Source organism: Larimichthys crocea, chromosome XII (genome assembly GCF_000972845.2).
Source record: "Larimichthys crocea isolate SSNF chromosome XII, L_crocea_2.0, whole genome shotgun sequence".
NCBI lineage: Eukaryota > Metazoa > Chordata > Actinopteri > Sciaenidae > Larimichthys > Larimichthys crocea.
The window spans coordinates 12,821,987-12,841,110 of NC_040022.1; the positions used below are offsets into that span (position 1 = coordinate 12,821,987).

Sequence of the window (19,124 nt, forward strand, 5' to 3'; positions counted from 1 at the left end):
CTACAGTTTATTCAAAATCTATTTGCACCACTGACTCCTGATTTAACAGCACGTGACTTCCATTTTAAATAGTTTAAAATTAAACGGTGCAGCAAAACAAGACAGATGTCATGCTTCATCTTAATTGTTGATTTTACTGACTTACTGATTTGACCTTTGTACACAGCTACTGTAAACTAAGCTAAGCTAACCGGCTCCTGGCTCTCTTCATCTAACTTTAAAGTTCCCAAAACTATTACTTTAAACTGCAACACATCTCATTTGACAGGAGTCTACAGAGGACAAAAGGGAAGAGGTGCCAGCAGTACATACAGTGTGATCCCGGCTGTCACACGCTGCAAACAGCCTCTGAAGTGAGTAGGATGTGTTTGTATCCAACTTAGAACATGAACACTCTTTCCAGAGGCTCGACGTAGACCTTGAATCACCTGTTGTCAGGTTGGACAGATATTAAACACACACACATACATAGAATAAAGAACAGAAGAGGCGGGAAAAAAAAAGATTTTTTTGTTTCTGAGAAGTTGTCAGTTTGACCTCCATTCTGCTGCCGAGTGCTGTGTTATGTGCTGTGAGCTTTCTTCCTCCTAATTCCTTCTACGCTGGTGGAAAGAATAGGCCTGAGGGATGAATAAGGCATGAAGCCAAACTCTTAGCAGCCCTTAGAACGATGCAATGTGCCAACCAAGACTGCTTTTACAGAGGGTTGGTTGGACTCTGTGTGTGTACATGTGAACAGTGTGTGCGTGTGTGTGTCCAAAAAAAGTAGCTGTCAGGGTGAACAAGCAGAAGCCCCAGGTAACGGAAACCAACAGAGCAGAGAAAGAGAAACAGAGAGACAGAGGTAGGAATGGCTCCTGTTTCTTCTCCACTAGAGGCTGATGGGAAGTGTTACTTTGTGTTTCATTCCCTCAGTGGGAAGCAGCACAAAGAGACTCTCTCCCACAGCTTGGGCCACAGGCTGAGAAAGTACAAGCATGAGCTGTGAGTTGGTTGGTGGCAGATCTCCTGAAGATGAAACAGTGTTTTGGGAGGAAGCACCCGAGATGAGGCTTTTGATGCTGAAGTATAATGATAAGTGGGACGCTACGCCAGGGATGATTTCACCTAAAGAATGGGAATTATGAAGCTTATTATTCCCCTCATTGGTGCATGTGGAGTTCTGAGCTGTCCCACGCACATTTGGTGTAAGTGAGTTTTTCTCAGAAGCCTTCTCTGAGTGCTGATCTGGGTGACAAGTTTGCAGCTTAATTAGGACGAGAAAATCTGGCCACTGCTCAGTATGCAGGACGTGGAGACAGAGCTCAAGGCTCACACAGGTCCGCATTACTAAGTCAGTGTTGCAACAAGAATGTCATCAATTACTCATTAAAATTGAATTACATTACTTTACTAATTATTACACCAAAGTAACTAGTCTGATGACTTGCATTTGCAGTCAGAGATGAAGCAGTGGCGCCCAACCTTTGTCTTCTATGGACCTTTTCTAGCATTGGGTAAACTAATTATGTATTTAGTTATGCTGTCAAAATTAACGCGTTATTTTGTTGATTAATTTAAAGAATTAAACGTGTTAAAAAAAATTAACGCAATTAACGTGGTTTTGTTTACTTCCGGTGGCGGCCGCCATTTGGATGTGGCAAATAGGGCTTTGTTTCCCAGATATATAGTGTTTGTGTGAATGGGTGTATAAGAGGCATTAATTAAAGCCCTCACGGAGACTGGCGCCTGGGCGGGTCGCCCACCATTGCCCACAGCTAAAACCGCCCTGCTTGTTTTAGTTTACGGGCCGATCTCATATACTTTATCTGTGTTTTATCTACGTTAATTGTCATTTTACATAATATAATATTCATTATAAGCTTCAGTCTCAAGAAAATGCATTTAATTTATTGATACATTTTTGATAGATTAATCGCGATAATCGCGATTAATACAGAAATTTTTGCGATTAATTAGTTAATTTTTTTAAATCGATTGACAGCCTACGTTACGCTATTATTCTTATTATTTTATATATATATCATCTTATATTCAGTGCATATCTATAATAATAGAGAATAAACAGATCAATTGCTAACACAAATAATAAATGTAATAACTGCAGGAAGTTTGTGTGAAACGAGTGATTTGGGTCGATTTTCAGAGAGATGAATATGATATTCTATTTTACATTTCTCTGCCCATTCAATTTTTTAACAATGATACTTAATTAATAGGATTCTTTTTTCACATATTCGTGTGTTTTTTTCTCAACATTCTATTAGTTTAGTTGGTCTTTGGTTCCTTTCCTAAGGCTATTTAGCAGAGAATAATCTAAACTTTAAAAGTAACAGCTTCGTTTAGTTTTCTTCACGGAAATAATTGAAATTCTGAGATATAAGCCTACCATTTTTATTTAGTTTTTAAGTTTCCCTGCACCCCTTTAAATGAAGTGGGCCTTGCAAATCCCCAGAAAGCCTTGGTGACCCCCAGAAATCGTCAGAACCGCCTGTGAGAAGCTTCAAACAACTCCAAAATATTTAAAGCTGCTATAATCAATATTTTTACGACAATGTGAAATCAGTGTGATAATATCAAAAGGTGTTGTAACTGCCGACGTCAGTTAATACATTCTTATTTATTTATTTTTGGTTCCTACCTACCTTTTCAGTGAAGCGGGCTCATTGTTTGTTTTTTGTTTCTACATGGTACCCTTTTAATGATACACCACCTGGCAGAGCATGGCAAGGGAGAAACTATACGACACGTTGTCTCCACACACACATTAAAGTAAAGTTAATGTAAAGAGTTACAACGTTAAATGTAAACAAAGAAGACAAAGAAAGTTACAACGTTAAATGTAAACAAAGAAGACAAAGAAAGAAGAAAAGACAAGATTCAGCCCCTTTGGTAGTGTGCAGCCTACGAGGTGTGTTTTATTAGTGTATTGTGTAATTACATTAAGCTACAAGCTCTGCATCAGCATATTCATTTACGTGATTGTTTGTTTACTTTCCTTTGCTTTAGTTCTCACGGGTCTGTCTGGGTCGCTCGATGACTGAATAAACCCTGTTTTATAAAATGATCTCGGGCCTCATGCTTTACTACCGAGAGGAGCTACAGGTGTTGCTCGTAGTCATGAACCTACAGATCATTATCACTTACATCTGCAGCTCCTCTCAGCTTTATGGACGTTTAGAGCAAGTTTCAGCTCATTGTTTAGCTGTCTGGTCAACAGCTACTGTGCTTCACTCTCAGAGCTCTTTTAGCATCATTTCAAGTTGTTTTCAGTAAAAAGGCTACTTTACACTACCTGCCCAGCACCAGGCAGCAGAGAGACAAAGTTAGTGATTTAGCAGACAAAGAGGGCAGATATGTTCCTCAGGACTTGGTAGTGAGCAAAAACAGTGCCAAGAGAGGGAATACTGGACTTCCATTCATCAGGCAGATAGAAAGACAATTTCAAATAAATGCTGACATTGCTATGTAACTCCTGGATGCATAAATAAACAACTGTTTGCTAACGAGTTCACCAACAACTTAAAAAGTGATAATATGTCAATGTCGTGTTCTGCTGCCCCCCAGTGACCAAAAAGTATGTTGTTGTGGGTAATAAGACACTGTGTCCATGCACAACTCTAGTGGTCCTGTCCACAAGGCTGAAGCTGAAAGGGGTTTACACACCCTCCAACTCAAAAAACCCAGGTGACTCCTGATGTAGGCTAACGTTAGCAGATCAGCTAGATACAAACAAATGTCCTGCCCACAGCTCCAGCCCATGTGCTAAGCTAACACATCAGAGCCCAGTCTGTCCGCTGAACACAGAGAAACAAATGGATACAAGCTGATCAATTAAACACGGGTTTAAATGCAGATTCGTGTGCATGTGTGTGTATTCTACTATGTAGAAGGAAGAGGCAGTCCAGCTGGTATTGATCTGATTAGTGGGGGCCAAGTGAAAAGGGGCCTAATCTGATAGTCTGTCTATACATCAGAGAAAACCAAATCAACATTTCAACACAGGAAGAAACAGGGGGGATAGACAGACGTGTGGAGATCGAGGGGGAAAACAAAGAAAGACAAAGACTAAGCCAAGGAGACAATTACAAAGAGACACACACACACACACACACACACACACACATGCTCGCAAAACAATCAGAATAAAAACATGAGGGAACTGAAATCAAAATGGTGGAGATGAGAGGAGCAAAGAGAGCTGCAGAGGGGAAAGTTAAATTAACACCATCTCAAACACACACACACGCACACACACACACTAATACACGCACACACATCAAGGAGAGCAGGACATATGAATCTACCTACTGCTCTGAGGACTCAAGTCAAAGGGTAGAGACCCACGCAGCCATATGTCCTCTCTCCTGCCTCTGCAGTCCACCACCCTGCCCCAGGACATACAGTACACAGGCTGTGCATAGGAGAGCACACACACACACACGCACAAGTCTAATTAGACACGGCAATCTGGATCATGCTTGATTTAAGTTATTTCTGACTTGTTATACATGCTGTTGCAGAGTTTAATAACACACATCTCGTATGCATACATCCACATTCGTGCAGCAGCAACATCAGCAGCAATGCAGTGTTAAAATGCCAATTGTCAGTCAGCCATTCTTCTATTTCTGTGTGTCACATCCAGAGAGGAAACTCTGTCATAACCTGAATATTCAAGACTTTGACTGCACAACATTTACCTGCAGCCCAGAGCTTTCACTGTCCATCTGGGCAAAGCCTCACATCCCTCAGCTCTCATGTTGCTTTGGATTTTTTTTGTGCTGTGTGTGTGTGTGTGTGTGTGTGTGTGTGTGTGTGTGTGTGTGTGCGCATGTGGTCATTTTTGCCCTGCCATTGTTACACCAATTTCTTTGAACTCAGACCCCATGCTGGATCATACTCACACACATTCGAGGAAACCATACTTCTTCTGTGTACATGCAGGCTTACAACCATGAACAATACACCTATCCTGACACCTGAGTTGACTCACAAACAAACAACTAACATCCCACTCCTCTGCCTAGAAGGCATTCCCTCCTACTATTAATAGATTAGAGCAAAGTCAAGGAGGAGAGTAAAGCCGTAATAGGATTTACCCAGTGCCGGATAATTAGAGCTTCTGTTTGGGGAATACCACTGCAAAACATAGAATATCACAACACATCCCCCCCATCACAACACACACACATACACACACACACGCCCACAGGCACGTTCAAAGACCCTTGGAAGAAGCAGATAACACAGATCCACTTAAAGCGCAGAATATGCAAAACAGTGACTTCCACAACATGACTGCTCTGTGCGGCACCTCAGGCAGACCGGCTTTTCCATCACATGGAGGAGACAAGAGGAAACCCGCCGTCCATTCGTCCGCCCCCCCTCCCTCCTTACCTTGGATACCTCTTCCCAAAGCTGACGGTTGCCGTGGCACCGGATTCCTATGCGGTAGCCATGTCAGATCAGATGATGGTAGTGAAGTGGTGTGATAATCTCCCTCCACACAGCAGTCGGTGTCTCCTCTTCTTCTCCTCTCTCTACTCTCCTCTCGATCCCTCCTGCTCCACGGTGAAGCGTGAGAGACGGCGGCAGCAGCAGCAGTGTCTCCGAATCTTCTACACACACGCACGCACACACACACGTACACACAAACACACACGCACTCGCTCTCCTATTAATTAGCTTGTTCCAACAACCAGTGATGACTAACAAATTAAGTGGCTGAAATTACCTCCTGTGCAGCGTACGGTCCAATGAGGAGACACAGAGGAAGAGGGAGAGAGGGCGAGAACATGTGTGTGAGGGAGTAAGAGTGTGTGTGAGAGACAGTGATCGAGAGGGAGGGAGGGAGGGCATGCATTATGTGTGTCAGCTCATTTGTATTCAAAGCTTGTTTTCCCTCTTCATCCCTCCCCTTCTCTCCCTCTGTCCATCCCTCCCTTACCTCTCTCTCTTTCCCTCCCTTCCCCTTTTCCTTTCCCCCTCTTCATGAATGGACCTAGAGGACATGAACCTGACCCAAACATTAGAGGAAAGGAGGGATGCTGCAGACTACAACAAAAAAGAAAGCTGCCTGTGTGTGTGTGTGTGTGTGTGTGTGTGTGTGTGTGTGTGCCTCCAGATCAGCTCTGGATGTGTGTTAATGATACAGTACATGGCTATTGATCGAGCACTCCAGGAGCACATGTAACATCACAGGTTAGAGCTGCCAACAGAGACAGAGAGGTTGTGCCTGTGTGTATGAACTTTTGTTATCTCTTCATTTTTAATATGGCGCCACCATCAGCATCATCAGTACCTTTATATCAGCATGCTTACACACTAAATAAACATCATATAAGAAACAAACAGAGAACGATAAATGAGCCAGTACAGACGGCATCATTGATTTAATTTGATATGTCCAGTATGACTAATAAACTATTTGTATAAATTAGCATAAATACAACTTTTATTCATTTCCATATTCATGAATGGTTGTAAAGTGAAGCCAACGTAGAAGAACCAAATCTGCAGTTGCACTTGAGGCTGGCTCCAGAAGTGAGTCAGTCTCCATCAGTCCCCATGTCCAAATGTCCAACTTCACAGCAGAAATAAACATGTTTACAGCCTGGTACAAAAAACAGTTTTGGTCTCTGTAGCTAATTTCCCCGTTCATGACAACTGTACTGAGGGTGAATTTATATACAACTCACCTGTTCACATTATATTAAGGCTTAAAGTTATGCAGGATTAAGAGTGTGGCCGCTTTGACTGACCAGGTGGATGTCATTACAGATGGTTTGTTTGAGCAACCAGGCTTCATTTACCCCGCCTCGACATACAAAAGTAATGGATGATGTGTTGGGAAACAACCTTATTCACTGACCATGGCAAAGAAATGATTACAGCATGAAATTACCTGTACATCCACATTGCTCAGTGTTAACAGTTCACATGGATTAAACAAACAAGCTTTAGAGGTACTGGTAGACAATTTCTGGATAAATTCTGGATCTTTGGGTGAAGCCAGGCCCTGTTTACAGTTTACACTAAGCTAGGCTAACCATAGAGACATGAGAGTGGAATTGATCTTCTCATTTAACTCTTAACAAGTTTTTTCCCCAAAATGTCTAAACTATTATTTTAACCTCAAAGCAAAAGATGCTTGGCAGCAGACCTATGTGGCTTTTAAATAACATTCTCCCTGACTCTGATCTCAAACTACATTTAACTTGAAGTCAATGAGAATGAACATAAAAACATCACAGCCTGTGCACCTCATTTAAGATATGAAATCTGATCTGATCACCTTCGGCAAGAAGCTTTGATCAGAAACAAGTAGTTTGATCCTCTCTTATAATGCACACGTTAACAGGATGACTCCTGCAGCTCAGAGACACCCAGAGGTGCTCAATGAATCAAGAGGTTAACCTCATGCATTTCTTTCAGCCAGGCTGCTGGTGGCTACTGCCCTGCCCACTCTTCATTAATATAGCATTACCTCAGAGACATCAGTGGCCACCAGCCTTTTTTTTATGTGCACACAGCATGATGTATATTTAATGAATGATAATACATCAGGAAAGAGGCAAAGAACACCAATAACTGCCGGTGACTTATTTTCTTAGAATGGTGAAATGGTTGATGTGGCAAACAGACTCATGACAGAAATCCACCAATAAAAGAAATGAACAAATTCTCATAGTTTAAATGTAAAAATGTGTAAAATATGTAAAATAATGCTCAAAAGGAATCAAACCAAATCTTTACTGATTTGTTGTTTGGGGCTTTGTCCTTAAATAATATGTCTTCGCCAATCATCCTCTCACTACGTCCCACTTCCCCTCCTCCAGTGCTGAGTGTGCTGTCCCGCCTCATGGCGGGGTCTCAGTGGGATTGTCATGGCAGTACATGAGATATGACCAGAGCATCGTGGAAATGAGAAATCTGCCTGTTATGGGGCCGTTATGGTTTACAGCACATTGGACGCCTGTCCCATGGGTCTACTCTCCTCCTGGCCATATACCCTGCTCCATCTCTGTCCATCCCCCTCTCTGGCTGCTGCACCACCCTCGAGCCTACAATGGAAACCCCCCCAAACTCCATCCTTGACTGATGAGGAGAGAAAACTGAGGGCGATGAAGAAGGACACAGAGAAGAAAAGGGCAAAAGAAGGAGGTTTGATCTGAAAGAGATGTTTGCTTGTTACCACGGAAACTTTGCCATACAGCAGCATTCACAGAAAACACACTCAGTCAATAGGATGTAAGTATACTGTATGCATTAACACATTTACTCATTCATGCACATCACACAACCATAAATCCAGTAATGCTTGTAAATTGTGCACTGCACGCATGAATACAAACATCCACAGGACCGGTGGTGCAGTGTGAAGCCCTCCTTTATGTTTACTGCAAAGTGGCACTGTAAATACCTCATGTAAATAATTCACATGATCAATTCAGTGTCAGTGTTAAATCCGAAAGGCATTCATGCAAGAAGCTGAGAGCTGAAGAGTCCAGCTAGAAACACAATAAATACTCAGAATAAAAGAACTCTTTAAAGCTGTGTAAACCACACCCATCATGTTCCAATGTGTTCAATACTTAACACTACTAACTGTGTTAGTAATAATGTTCTAGGAGAAATAAAATCATGTTTAGGTTTGGTCATGCATTTGTACTAATGACACTAGAATATTCTATCCATTACTATTAGCTATATATTTTTAGATGTTTAATCCATTCATATAGCTAGATAAACTCTGCACGGAGGTGACCCCCAGCTACCCTGCATTGACTGAGCTCCACCTTCCCCCTCATATTTATGACTATTTACCCCCCCCACACACACACCAATAATTATTTATACTGTCTTACTGTATATATCATGTATACATAGTGTATTCTATGCCACCCTTTATACTGAACAATGATTACTACAATGTGTACTCAGATCTAGGTGTTAATTTTGTATCTAATGCTGACTACATGGACTATTTAATAATACAGGTAGATGCTAAACTGCATTTTATTTTTTAAATACTTGTTACTTGAATCTAATCTAATCTAATCTAATCTAATCTAATCTACTGATCTATTCCAATCATCTATCAAACACGTGGTGTTTAGGTGTTACAGCTGAATAAGTATGTGGATATTACATTCTAATCAAATTCTAATTTTTTTGTCAAATAGGAAATTCACAGCCTGCGACGCAATATGAAATATCTTGTTAAACGTTAGATAAAATAAATGTGTACAGTAAATATAAAGCTACAAGCTCACCAACTGCAGCTTTAATTTTGTATTGTTTTAAAAATCCACACAATATATAACACACAAGCAGCTGATTTGCATAAGACAAATGGAGCACATAACCTTAATATCCATTTTCAAGCCCATCACATTAACACACCTTATGGCAAATACACACATTACTCCCCTCCGATTACCACCACACATAATTCCTGCACAGCTCTCCAAACACAACCCCCAACAACACACACACACACAACACACATGCACGCACGGGCCCCTGTATCATTATGCCGGGAGCTCCAGCTGTGGTCTACAGGGGCAATTCATTAATCAGCTCGACAACAAAGAAACACATTCCTACACTATCCTTCCTCCTTTGTCTGGACCTGCCACTTGATCCCGCGTTAATTCTGCCAGTTAAACACACAACAAAGCTCTCACTTTCAATTATTCTCAAACCAGATCATCCCTGTTACATCATGACTGTCTGTACTAATAATTCCATATGTGAATATTTAACAAAAGAAAGAAAAAAAATAACCCACTGAATTTAAATAGAAGTGGACTTTCTATAGAAGTATATTGAAGCTATCAATGGAAGCAATCTCACTCAAATGATATCTGACCCAGTTGAAGCAGCTCAAGTGCCCACACATAAAATAGTGGCCTCTTCAAAAATCTCATTTAATTCAAGCAAACATACTCCTCTTCGTGAACTTGTTTAATAACACAGTCTCCTGTCTCAGTTCTATGTTTTATCATGGAGCTGTGCTGCTTCCTGCTTGTCATGAGGAATTTCTTGCTGTCTTGGAAAATGCCATTACTGACAGACCCTGAACATAACAGCACGAGGGGAAGGTCCTGCAAATATCAAGGGGGGGCCTACAGCAGGTGTTCCCCTCTTTCACAGTGATTGGAAAATAAATTCCATCTCATGTGATTTGATTTCCTGAGCTGCAGCTATTATTACCCACACCCCTTTACACAGGATCCAGTGAAGTTGTCCCTTGGTCATGTAGGGTTGCTATAAACCCCTCAGGCGCAGAGGGAAATGATGCATGTCATTGTGAACACACCAGATGGGGTCCTTAAGCAGAGAACAAGGAGGTAGAGCAGCAATCTTTTCATAATGAGATGTAAATGAAGGCTGGGGATGGTGACAGGGAGCCTCATTTCAATAGATGACAGTGCAAAGTAATGTTAGTGACAGGTAGCAAACCTGCATGAAAATAAATCACATTTGTCGAATAAGGCTGAGGGCACAGCCCTTCTTAGACTGGGATCTATTATTAGAAAGCCACCAGCCAACATTAAAGCGTCTAGAATCAATGTTTTTACAATAACAGCAGCACAAAGACTATGTGGAATGTGAACGGGGTCGCCCACAGTGATGAACCCACAAATTATCACCGGACTGACCACCCAGCTCTACAGAGCTATATATCCTCTACCTCTATAAAACTGCACATGCTTCTGGTCCCACCACTCTCTGGAAACAGCACAAACAGACACAGCTAGAGAATAGCTTGCAGTGTTTAAAGAAGCTAATTACATTTACTGTAATACTGTGCTAAAGTACTATTTTGATGTGTATGTACTTAAGTATTTCAGTTTATCTACTTTATGTTACTTCTATTTATGTTCCACTACATTCCAGTGGAATCTATATTGTATGTTGTACAGGGCCGTTTCTAGCTATTTGGGACCCTGTGCAAGATGCAATTTGGTAACTCTGTGGTAGAGTTAGGCCTAACTAACTTTTTCAGATCATCTGTGACGATGCAAATGTCTGTTGCATTTTAAGAGGAAAACAGGCTGGAGTACATCAATAAATGCAACAGATGCAGCATGTTTCAGGTAGTAATAAACATTTACATGTAACACTGCACAAGATCAACAAAAATCAGCCAAAGCTATTATCTATTATTGTTTTGATGCCAAGATACATTGTTAATGGATGATTGTTAATGGTGCCTACCGTTACTCCTCACTTCAGTGAATGGCCTGCAGCTGTCATTCATCCTATCATACCACAGCTTCCCTATCATAGCAGCTTAGTTTTGCTTATGACCTATAAAAAAGCTTATATATTTTTAAGCATATAGGTGTTTCACACATATGAGCAGCTACCAATAAAGACAGGTACTTTTACTTTTCCTAGAATATGTCGAGGCTGAACTTGCAGTTTGGGGGCCCCCTGGTGGCTGTGGGGCCCCGTGCATCCGCATAGTCTGCATAAAGCAAGAAACGCCACTGGCGTCATACTCAGCTACATTTATCTGACAGCTAGTCACACACAAAACATACTGTATGATGAGTCTGTGAAACATGATGCATTTTTATAGATTTGACTTTCCACAGTAGTACAGTATAAGTAGTTCATACTGATAATAACAGACCTTTTTATCACAGCAGCCATTTCCACATTAAATTGAGTAAACACGGGTGTTATCATTGATTCTAATTAAGGTTCAGTTCCACTCAGGACAAACAGAGTCAGGGTGCTGCAATGTTGGTTGGCTGGAAAGTGGCATGTCAAAGTGGCAGCTGTCGTGTAGTTTGTAGTTCTGAGTGACATTTTAAATGTAGTATTTTTACACTGTGGTATTAATACTTGTGGAAGAATCTGAGTACATTCTTTCACCACTGCTAGGTGGCTGCTTACAGTGAATTTAGCATTTCAAATACACAATAAGCCAGATATTTCCCTCTGGAGTTAGTGAAGACCAAACACAGAGCCTAGGAGACAGTGAGTGCTGGATTTACACGAGTCCAACGCTAATGTTGCTCCAGTTGGACATGAGTAAACAGGTAGCTGTTTGCCAAAGTTGATCACATATGGTGGTTTGTTGACGCTGGCTTTAAGTAGCCAAGATTATTGGAGCATTTTTAATGATGGGGTGGCTTAAAAACATCGTTTTAGCTGCATAAACCACATACATTAAGCCTGTGAGGGTAATGGGTTAAATAATGTTATCAACACCTATCCTGAGACGTAAAGGCTTACTTCTGAAGTGTGATGCAGCATTTATTGGCTGCTTGTTCTAACCTCCCGCCAAATAATCGAGCAGGTCTCCCGTGAACATGTTACTGTAACAGACCGGGCGAAGTGTTTAACTTCAGCCAACACTGAAAAGCGCTGTCCCGTTACAGATGCTGAGATTTCCTGGATGTCAGTGAACATGTTATACGCCTGTCAGTCATTTCAGCCAACTGTGACAGTGATGTGTGTGAGATGGAGTACCTGTGATTGGCTGTGAGTGAGGAGAGGTGTTCAACGTTCTTCCTGTTACTTTGGGAGGCGGGAGTTTCTGTTCCAGAGTCAATGGTGAAGTTAACGGTAAAGTTAACGGTCAAGTGAACGGTAAAGTTAACGGTCAAATTAACGGTTTTGTTGTTTTGGCGGCCCGCAGCACCCTGTGTCCTGTTAGCTAATAAACTGCTATCGTCTCATAGTAAAGGGCAGGAGTGTCCGGCGCCAGTGTCTGCCCCAGTTACAGACACACACCAGTCTGAAGTCACTCCCACCTCCCAGTGAGTGAACTCTCAGTCCGTTTGACTCCTAAAGACCCGTCGAGTCACGCAGTCCTGTTCAATGCACGGATTTATGAGTGTATGCTGAGTTTATACCTGCCAGCCTGTTTACAACCCGATCCATCTGTTTGAAATGAACATTTTCTGTGAACCACCTGCGAGCTGTGAAAGGTAAGACCCCCCTTTTTTTTAATACTGCTCATTCCTGCTAAACAACCTGTGAACTTTGTGACAACGTTTTTTTTTACTTCCACAAAATAAGCACTAAAAAGCTCAGGCAGACCAAAACTGTATTTATACCAACTAATCCTTCCAACTTTAAGGATAGAGTATAGAATAGAATGTCCCGTCAAAGGTGAAAAGAAATGTGCAATGGACAACATTAATTTCTCAGTCCTCTTGTACAAATGTAAGGCTGGTGGCGCATATCAAAGCGCTTCCAAACTGGCTGTTTAGTATGCAATCCAGACCACACAGTAAACAACAAGTCATTCATGGGTGACTTACAATGCATCTCCACCAGTGGAAACCACACTAACAACAGAGAGAGCTCCGTCCATGGCGACAGACAGGGTTAATTTGACCCAACTGTTAAGGAGACAAATTGCTGTGGGACCCCTCCGTCTGTCACCCAAGGCACAAGAAGCCCATTCAGTCTGCTGCTTTTATTAATGTCAGTGGCTGCAGTCCAGGCATACCACCACCACCACCACCACCACCTATCAGCATCACTGTCATCTTCCTCATCACTGCTGCTACCCATTTGGCCCAGCTCTCTCTCTCTAACTCTAGATATGTGTTGTACGTGCTGCTGCTGCCTGTTGTCCAACTGCTTCCTCCTCTGAGGTCTGTGGCAAAGAGTCCATCTGAGGCGCCAGTTAACGATGGTGGAGAGTAGTGTGAAAAGTCTGGATCAGGAAAGGACGTGTGGTTGACTTTTCAAAAACTGATTTTCAGTCGTGTTTTAAATTAAGCAGCTGCAGGCCGCTCACCATCAGATTATGCTTACATGTGCACAATGTTATTGATTTTTCCATCCATCGGTAATAAGTGCTGAAAATGTGTTTCTCATACTCACAGCAATGGCAGACATTGATGTCTCAACACAATGGCGTGTGTGTGTGGATTTATTGTTTCAGGACAAAAGATTGTGTCATTTGCAAGTACAACACTGAAAATGATGAATGAATATTATGACAAAAGAAATGCAGCTTACTTTACCAGTTTGTGTTCGTGTGTCAGTCATCACAGTAACAGCACGACTAGGATTGAAACAGGATGGAAAGTTTCCAGTAAATTTCCAGAAACTTTCCGGAAATAAATTTGAAATATTCCAAATCAAAAACTCAATGGGAATTATGGAAATTTATGGGAATTAACTGCAAAGTAGGGGTAATTTAAACAAAGTGTATCATATCCAAACATAATGTAAACATTTCGCTTTGTCAAAAATTTCTGGTTTATTCCTATAAATTCCTGTTAATTCCCATGGAAAGTTTCCAACTTTAAAAGTACCGGGAATTTTGCAACCCTAATCAGGCCAGACTGGTTTAGGGAAAGTGTGTGTTTATAGTTTTCTGTGAATTAGATAAGTATTCACTCTGTTCACTGCTATATTTATTGAGTTGTTATGGTGTAAAGAATCAACCTACCACTGCCATGTGATAAAGCTGAGATAAACCGATCTAAATAAATAAATCTGCTGTCCAGTAAGAGGTTAACAGTATCATTGTGTAATCTTAAAATACACAAAGATGACCTACTACATGGTAATGCAATACAATAGAACTAAACATTTATCTTGTTGGGGTGGCTGCAGAAGCCCAGGGTTCAAATCCGACCTGTGGCTCTTTCCCACATTCCTGTCACTCTTCAGCTGTCTCTGTCAAAATAAAGAAAAGGCCGAAAAAATAATCTTGGAAAAAAAAAATATATATATATAGGCTAGACTCGGGAAGTCTATATGTGTTTATCTGTCTGCATCTAAGAGAGAGAATTAAATCTGCAGCACACTGAGGGCCTGACAGTGTTACAAGCATCCAGATTGGCGCCCAAGGCTGCTGAGACTGCCTATAAGACACCCACATGCTGAAGCAGAGCGCCTCATTAGGTAGGACACGCAGCGACGGGGGTGGAGAACGGAGAGAAGATGGGTGGGAGAAGGAGAGAGATGAAGGGAGTAGTTCTTCACACTCCATCTGGACGGAGTCTTTAAAAATCCCCCCACCATGTCAAGATTTTACACAGGCAGTTCAAAGTGTCAGTGACACGAGGGAGGGTTGGAGGTTGGAGGTCACCATGAAATTCTCTGAATGGGCAGCTAACTGGAAATTAACTATCAGACTGCCCACAGCTCTTTACTGTACAATAATGATTGGTTATAGCTGGCCAAGCACACAGAAGTGTGGTAGTAGAAGATTTTACTGAATGAACAACTTCCTTGTCCTTTCTTTTCTATTAATCTGACATCCAATTTTAGGTAATTGATAAGTGATCTGATCTGAGGTCAGTTCAGCAGGACGTCTTTGACTCTTTCTACTATTGTCCCTGTGGTTGTTCAGTGTGTTGCTGATCTTACTTTACATCCTGATATATTGCCTCCACCGTTGCAGGCTTATCACAGACGCAGTTCCTGTGAGCTGTAGAGAGATACAAACACAGCCCATGTCAGTGACCTGCTGATCGGGGGCGTTCATGTAGCAGTCCTGGATGATTTGTCTTCACAGTAGAGCTCTACCTTGTTTAAATAAGGCTAAAGGTCTGCAGTCACTCTATCTGGTCTATGCACGAAAACAAAGTTTCACAAAACCTTACACACCATTAGGGTTGCAAAATTCCAGGAGTTTTCAAAGTTGGAAACTTCCCATGGGAATGAACAGGACCTTATGGGAATTAATGTGAATAAATCTTTAATTTACAATACTGAAGGTTGGCCCTTAACAGGCAACTATGGTTGGGGAAAATTTATTTTAGCATAATCTTGACTAAAACAACCAGATTTTATGATTTCCTGCTATTCCTCAATCACATGCACATAGCACACTGCTTACTGCAGGGCTACTGAGGCCACGCCCCCTACCTGCACAGGTGATTCCTGTACCTGGACCACACTTCGTGTTCCTGGACTACATAATATTGTTCAATAAAATATTTCAAACTTATACAGTAGTCAAACAAGCTGCATTTTCCACTCTGTGATTTGTGTGGCACTGGGAGACCAAAAAGCACATTAAGTGCAAACAATTTACATTACAGTTTCACATTTATTTTGAAGCTAGCGCTGTATCAATGACTCACCGGCACAGCTGATGGAAGACGGTCCAAACATTTCCATAACTATTATATTATATTCATTAAAAAAGCTGAAATTGTAAATTCAGATGCATTACTTTATTAAAGTTGACCTCCAGTAGACTTATTCATGTTTGTTGTACATGTTATAGATTTTCAAGCCATGACAATGTGGAAATGGTGGAGTAATATTTTTAGTGATGAGTCAGGTGTGCTGTCATGCTGATTAAAGCACCTTCTAAACATCTAGTTAAACAATCAGATTGCTTGGACCTACTTGTTGTGTAATAAATAGTATTAGCCTTTCAAGTATAATTATGTATATATGTTATATGTTGAATTGTGCCGCATACATACATACCTCCCCCAGCTCAAGATTTTTTCCACTATCAGCCCTGCGTGTTCACCATATTAATATTGTGTCTCACCAGATTTCAGTTTTTCTGTGCTTAATCTAAACAGGTCTTGCTCATTAAGTCTTAGAAACAGATCTAAATTCATTTGAACCGATGGAGGTGAGATTCTGTCTGTGATGAATCACCTCAATTATCACCTCTCCTCTCCACCCTGCTTTGCTCTGATGTGTTATTTCCTGGATTGGAGGAGGAAGAAGGACACTTTCTCACACAATTACACTGACACTGATCAGTCAGTGTGTTTGTCCTATATCTGCAGCTAAAACTCCCAGGCTGTCTATAATTGAAGATGTTCTGACACCATTTTTTCCCTCCCAATACCGATTTTGATACTTGTGCTGTTTCGTACGGTGTCGTGAGATATGGTGTCGGCCCATACGAGTACCAATACCAGTATGTTATGAAATAATATCATACTACGCCTGCATGACTGTGATATGATTATCATTGTGGTAAGGCCTGGCTCAGGTTAAACCCTTTGTAAAACATGAATAAATACAGCAAATTTAAGCCATTTATTTTTTTTATGCATTTTTAAATAAAACAGTATAAAAAACAGGAGTGCAAATGCAATTTGACTAAATAAATCTAGGAATAATTATTAAAAAAAAAAGAAAAAGTGCAGCCACAATATTTCAAAATAAAAATAAATAAAAAAGGCATTTAAATAGAAAAGTATAAAAACAGTAGTGCAACAGCAACTTAAATAAATAAAGCTATATATATATATAGACACGTCTTCAGGTGTTCAAGAATCAAGTTGCTGGTGATAAAATTAGCAACACTCATGCTACTTCTCGAGATTTTTTCTTTGCATATGTTGCATGTCGCAGTCTTACTGGTGGGAGCATCCCGCGTGAAATACTGCAACACCGCCGACATGATATGCTAGGGCTAGTTAGCAGCTAGTTAGCTTAGCTCCAAGCCTCGCGTCAACTCATCCCTCGAAAACAGCAGGCTGCAGCACAGTGCCACTATTTTAAAAGTGGCGAAGAAGAACTGTGCCAGAGCTTAACGGAGCTAATCTAAATAGATTACTAATTTAATAAATTACGTGGTATTGGATCTGTGCCTGGACTCCAGTAGTCACCGATACCGATGCCAGCATTTTCGGCAGTATTGGACCAATTTCCAATATCCTCTATCTATAATGTAGCTTAAAACAGTTGAAGAAGACTCAGGCTGACGAGCTGAAAAAAGTAGTGATGCACGATATGAAAAATTTCAACCGATACAAATAATTTCCTGCTTCTCATGGCCGATACCGATAATCATATTCATATTTCAACCCGAAAGTCCCCCGTACGGGGGGCAGTGTGAGATGCATGCACAATACAGACAATCAGCGTCTGCTAGGAAGCACCAATCCTGACATGCAGCATACCAAAATGACCTGTGGCTCTAAGCTCTACCCAGCATTGCTACCCAAACGAAACATAGTAAAATCCCCAAGCAAAAACGAAAACAGCGCATGTCCACTTTAGCGCTTCTGCTAATTTCACAACTTCAACCAAACTGCTGATTACAAAGATGTGTGTCGCATCACTGTGTGATGAAAACTCGGCGAGCTAGCCCCCAAAATAAATCCACAAAACTATACCGTATGTCTTATCTTTGCTGTTTCGTGTCAAAAGTTCTATTCTAGCGGAAAAACGCTGCTAATGTCTCCTGCTATGTCTCTGCTTTAGTTTGAATCAATCACAAAGGTCCTGGTTGTTTACATAAAGACAAAGAGGCTTTGACAGTGAAGTGAGACCTCTTGGTGCGATATACTTGGTGCTGCTGTTACAAGTGAATTTCCCCGTGGTGGGATAAATAAAATATATATCTAATCTAATACCACCTTTGGGTTTACTTCATCGTCATTGGTGGGTCAAAGGTGAATGTGGGCCGTACTAATCGATTCTCCTGACTCTGATTGGTCGACAGGTGATAGGTGACAGGTGTCAATCAACCGCACTCTGTGTTGTTTTAGCCTTAGCCGCACCGCTAGCTGCTACCGTGGCTCAAAACTCAAAGTCTTCTTTCCTCCTCGCTGAATCCTCCTGAACAACTTTTCAAATCAAATCAAATCAAATTTTATTTATATAGCCCAAAGTCACAAAGTACATTTGCCTCAGAGGGCTTTACAATCTGTACAGGGAGTGACACCCTCTGTCCTTAGACCCTCGGTTCCAGTGAGGAAAAACTTGCCCACAAAAACCCTTTAACAGGGAAAAAAGGTGGAAGAAACCTCAGGAAGAGCCACAGAGGAGGGATCCCTCTCCCAGGACGGACAGACGTGCAATGGATGTCACGTGTACAGGACAAATCAACACAAACATACTGTCTTTTGCAGACAGCAATGCTGTTGTTATCTTCTGCCACACTGGTGAAGACATGTTCATTATTAGTCTGGCAGAGAAGGGGCCAGGCTTGGGTCCTGCCAATAAGGCGCTTTTGGAGCTACTCGGCCTGCAAACAATTTCCCTAATTTCATTAATTTATCAGATCTTTTTATCGGTCTAAATGAACCGGGTCGGGTCGATAAAAAATTACGTAATTTCTTCCCATATCGGCCAATATTTTATCGGTCCGATAAATATCGCGCATCCCTAGAAAAAAGAACCCAGTATTGTAGAGGCCTGCAGCA

General features: G+C 41.3%; 2 protein-coding genes across 8 annotated transcripts in view; one reads left to right on the forward strand and one right to left on the reverse strand.

The window, feature by feature from the left end:
* The window catches only part of plppr2a (phospholipid phosphatase related 2a), a 65,959-nt gene extending 53,395 nt beyond the window's left edge, over positions 1 to 12,564 (reverse strand). For 3 of the 7 annotated variants that reach the window (XM_019273305.2, XM_019273320.2, XM_019273310.2), the window contains exon 1: positions 5,401 to 5,821. The gene's annotated coding sequence lies outside the window, so the exon portion shown is untranslated. Of the gene's footprint in view, positions 1 to 4,307; positions 4,415 to 5,400; positions 5,822 to 12,495 lie in introns of those variants that run through there. The other 4 variants (XM_027285355.1, XM_027285356.1, XM_019273299.2 and 1 more) reach the window with 4 other exon arrangements.
* A 7-nt stretch (positions 12,565 to 12,571) lies between these two features.
* LOC109138449 (paralemmin-2) overlaps positions 12,572 to 19,124 on the forward strand; it is a 37,991-nt gene continuing 31,438 nt past the window's right edge. The window contains exon 1 of the mRNA XM_019258584.2: positions 12,572 to 12,956. Within this exon, the coding sequence (XP_019114129.1) occupies positions 12,919 to 12,956 (38 nt within the window). The 5' untranslated portion in view covers positions 12,572 to 12,918. The remainder of the gene's footprint in view (positions 12,957 to 19,124) is intronic.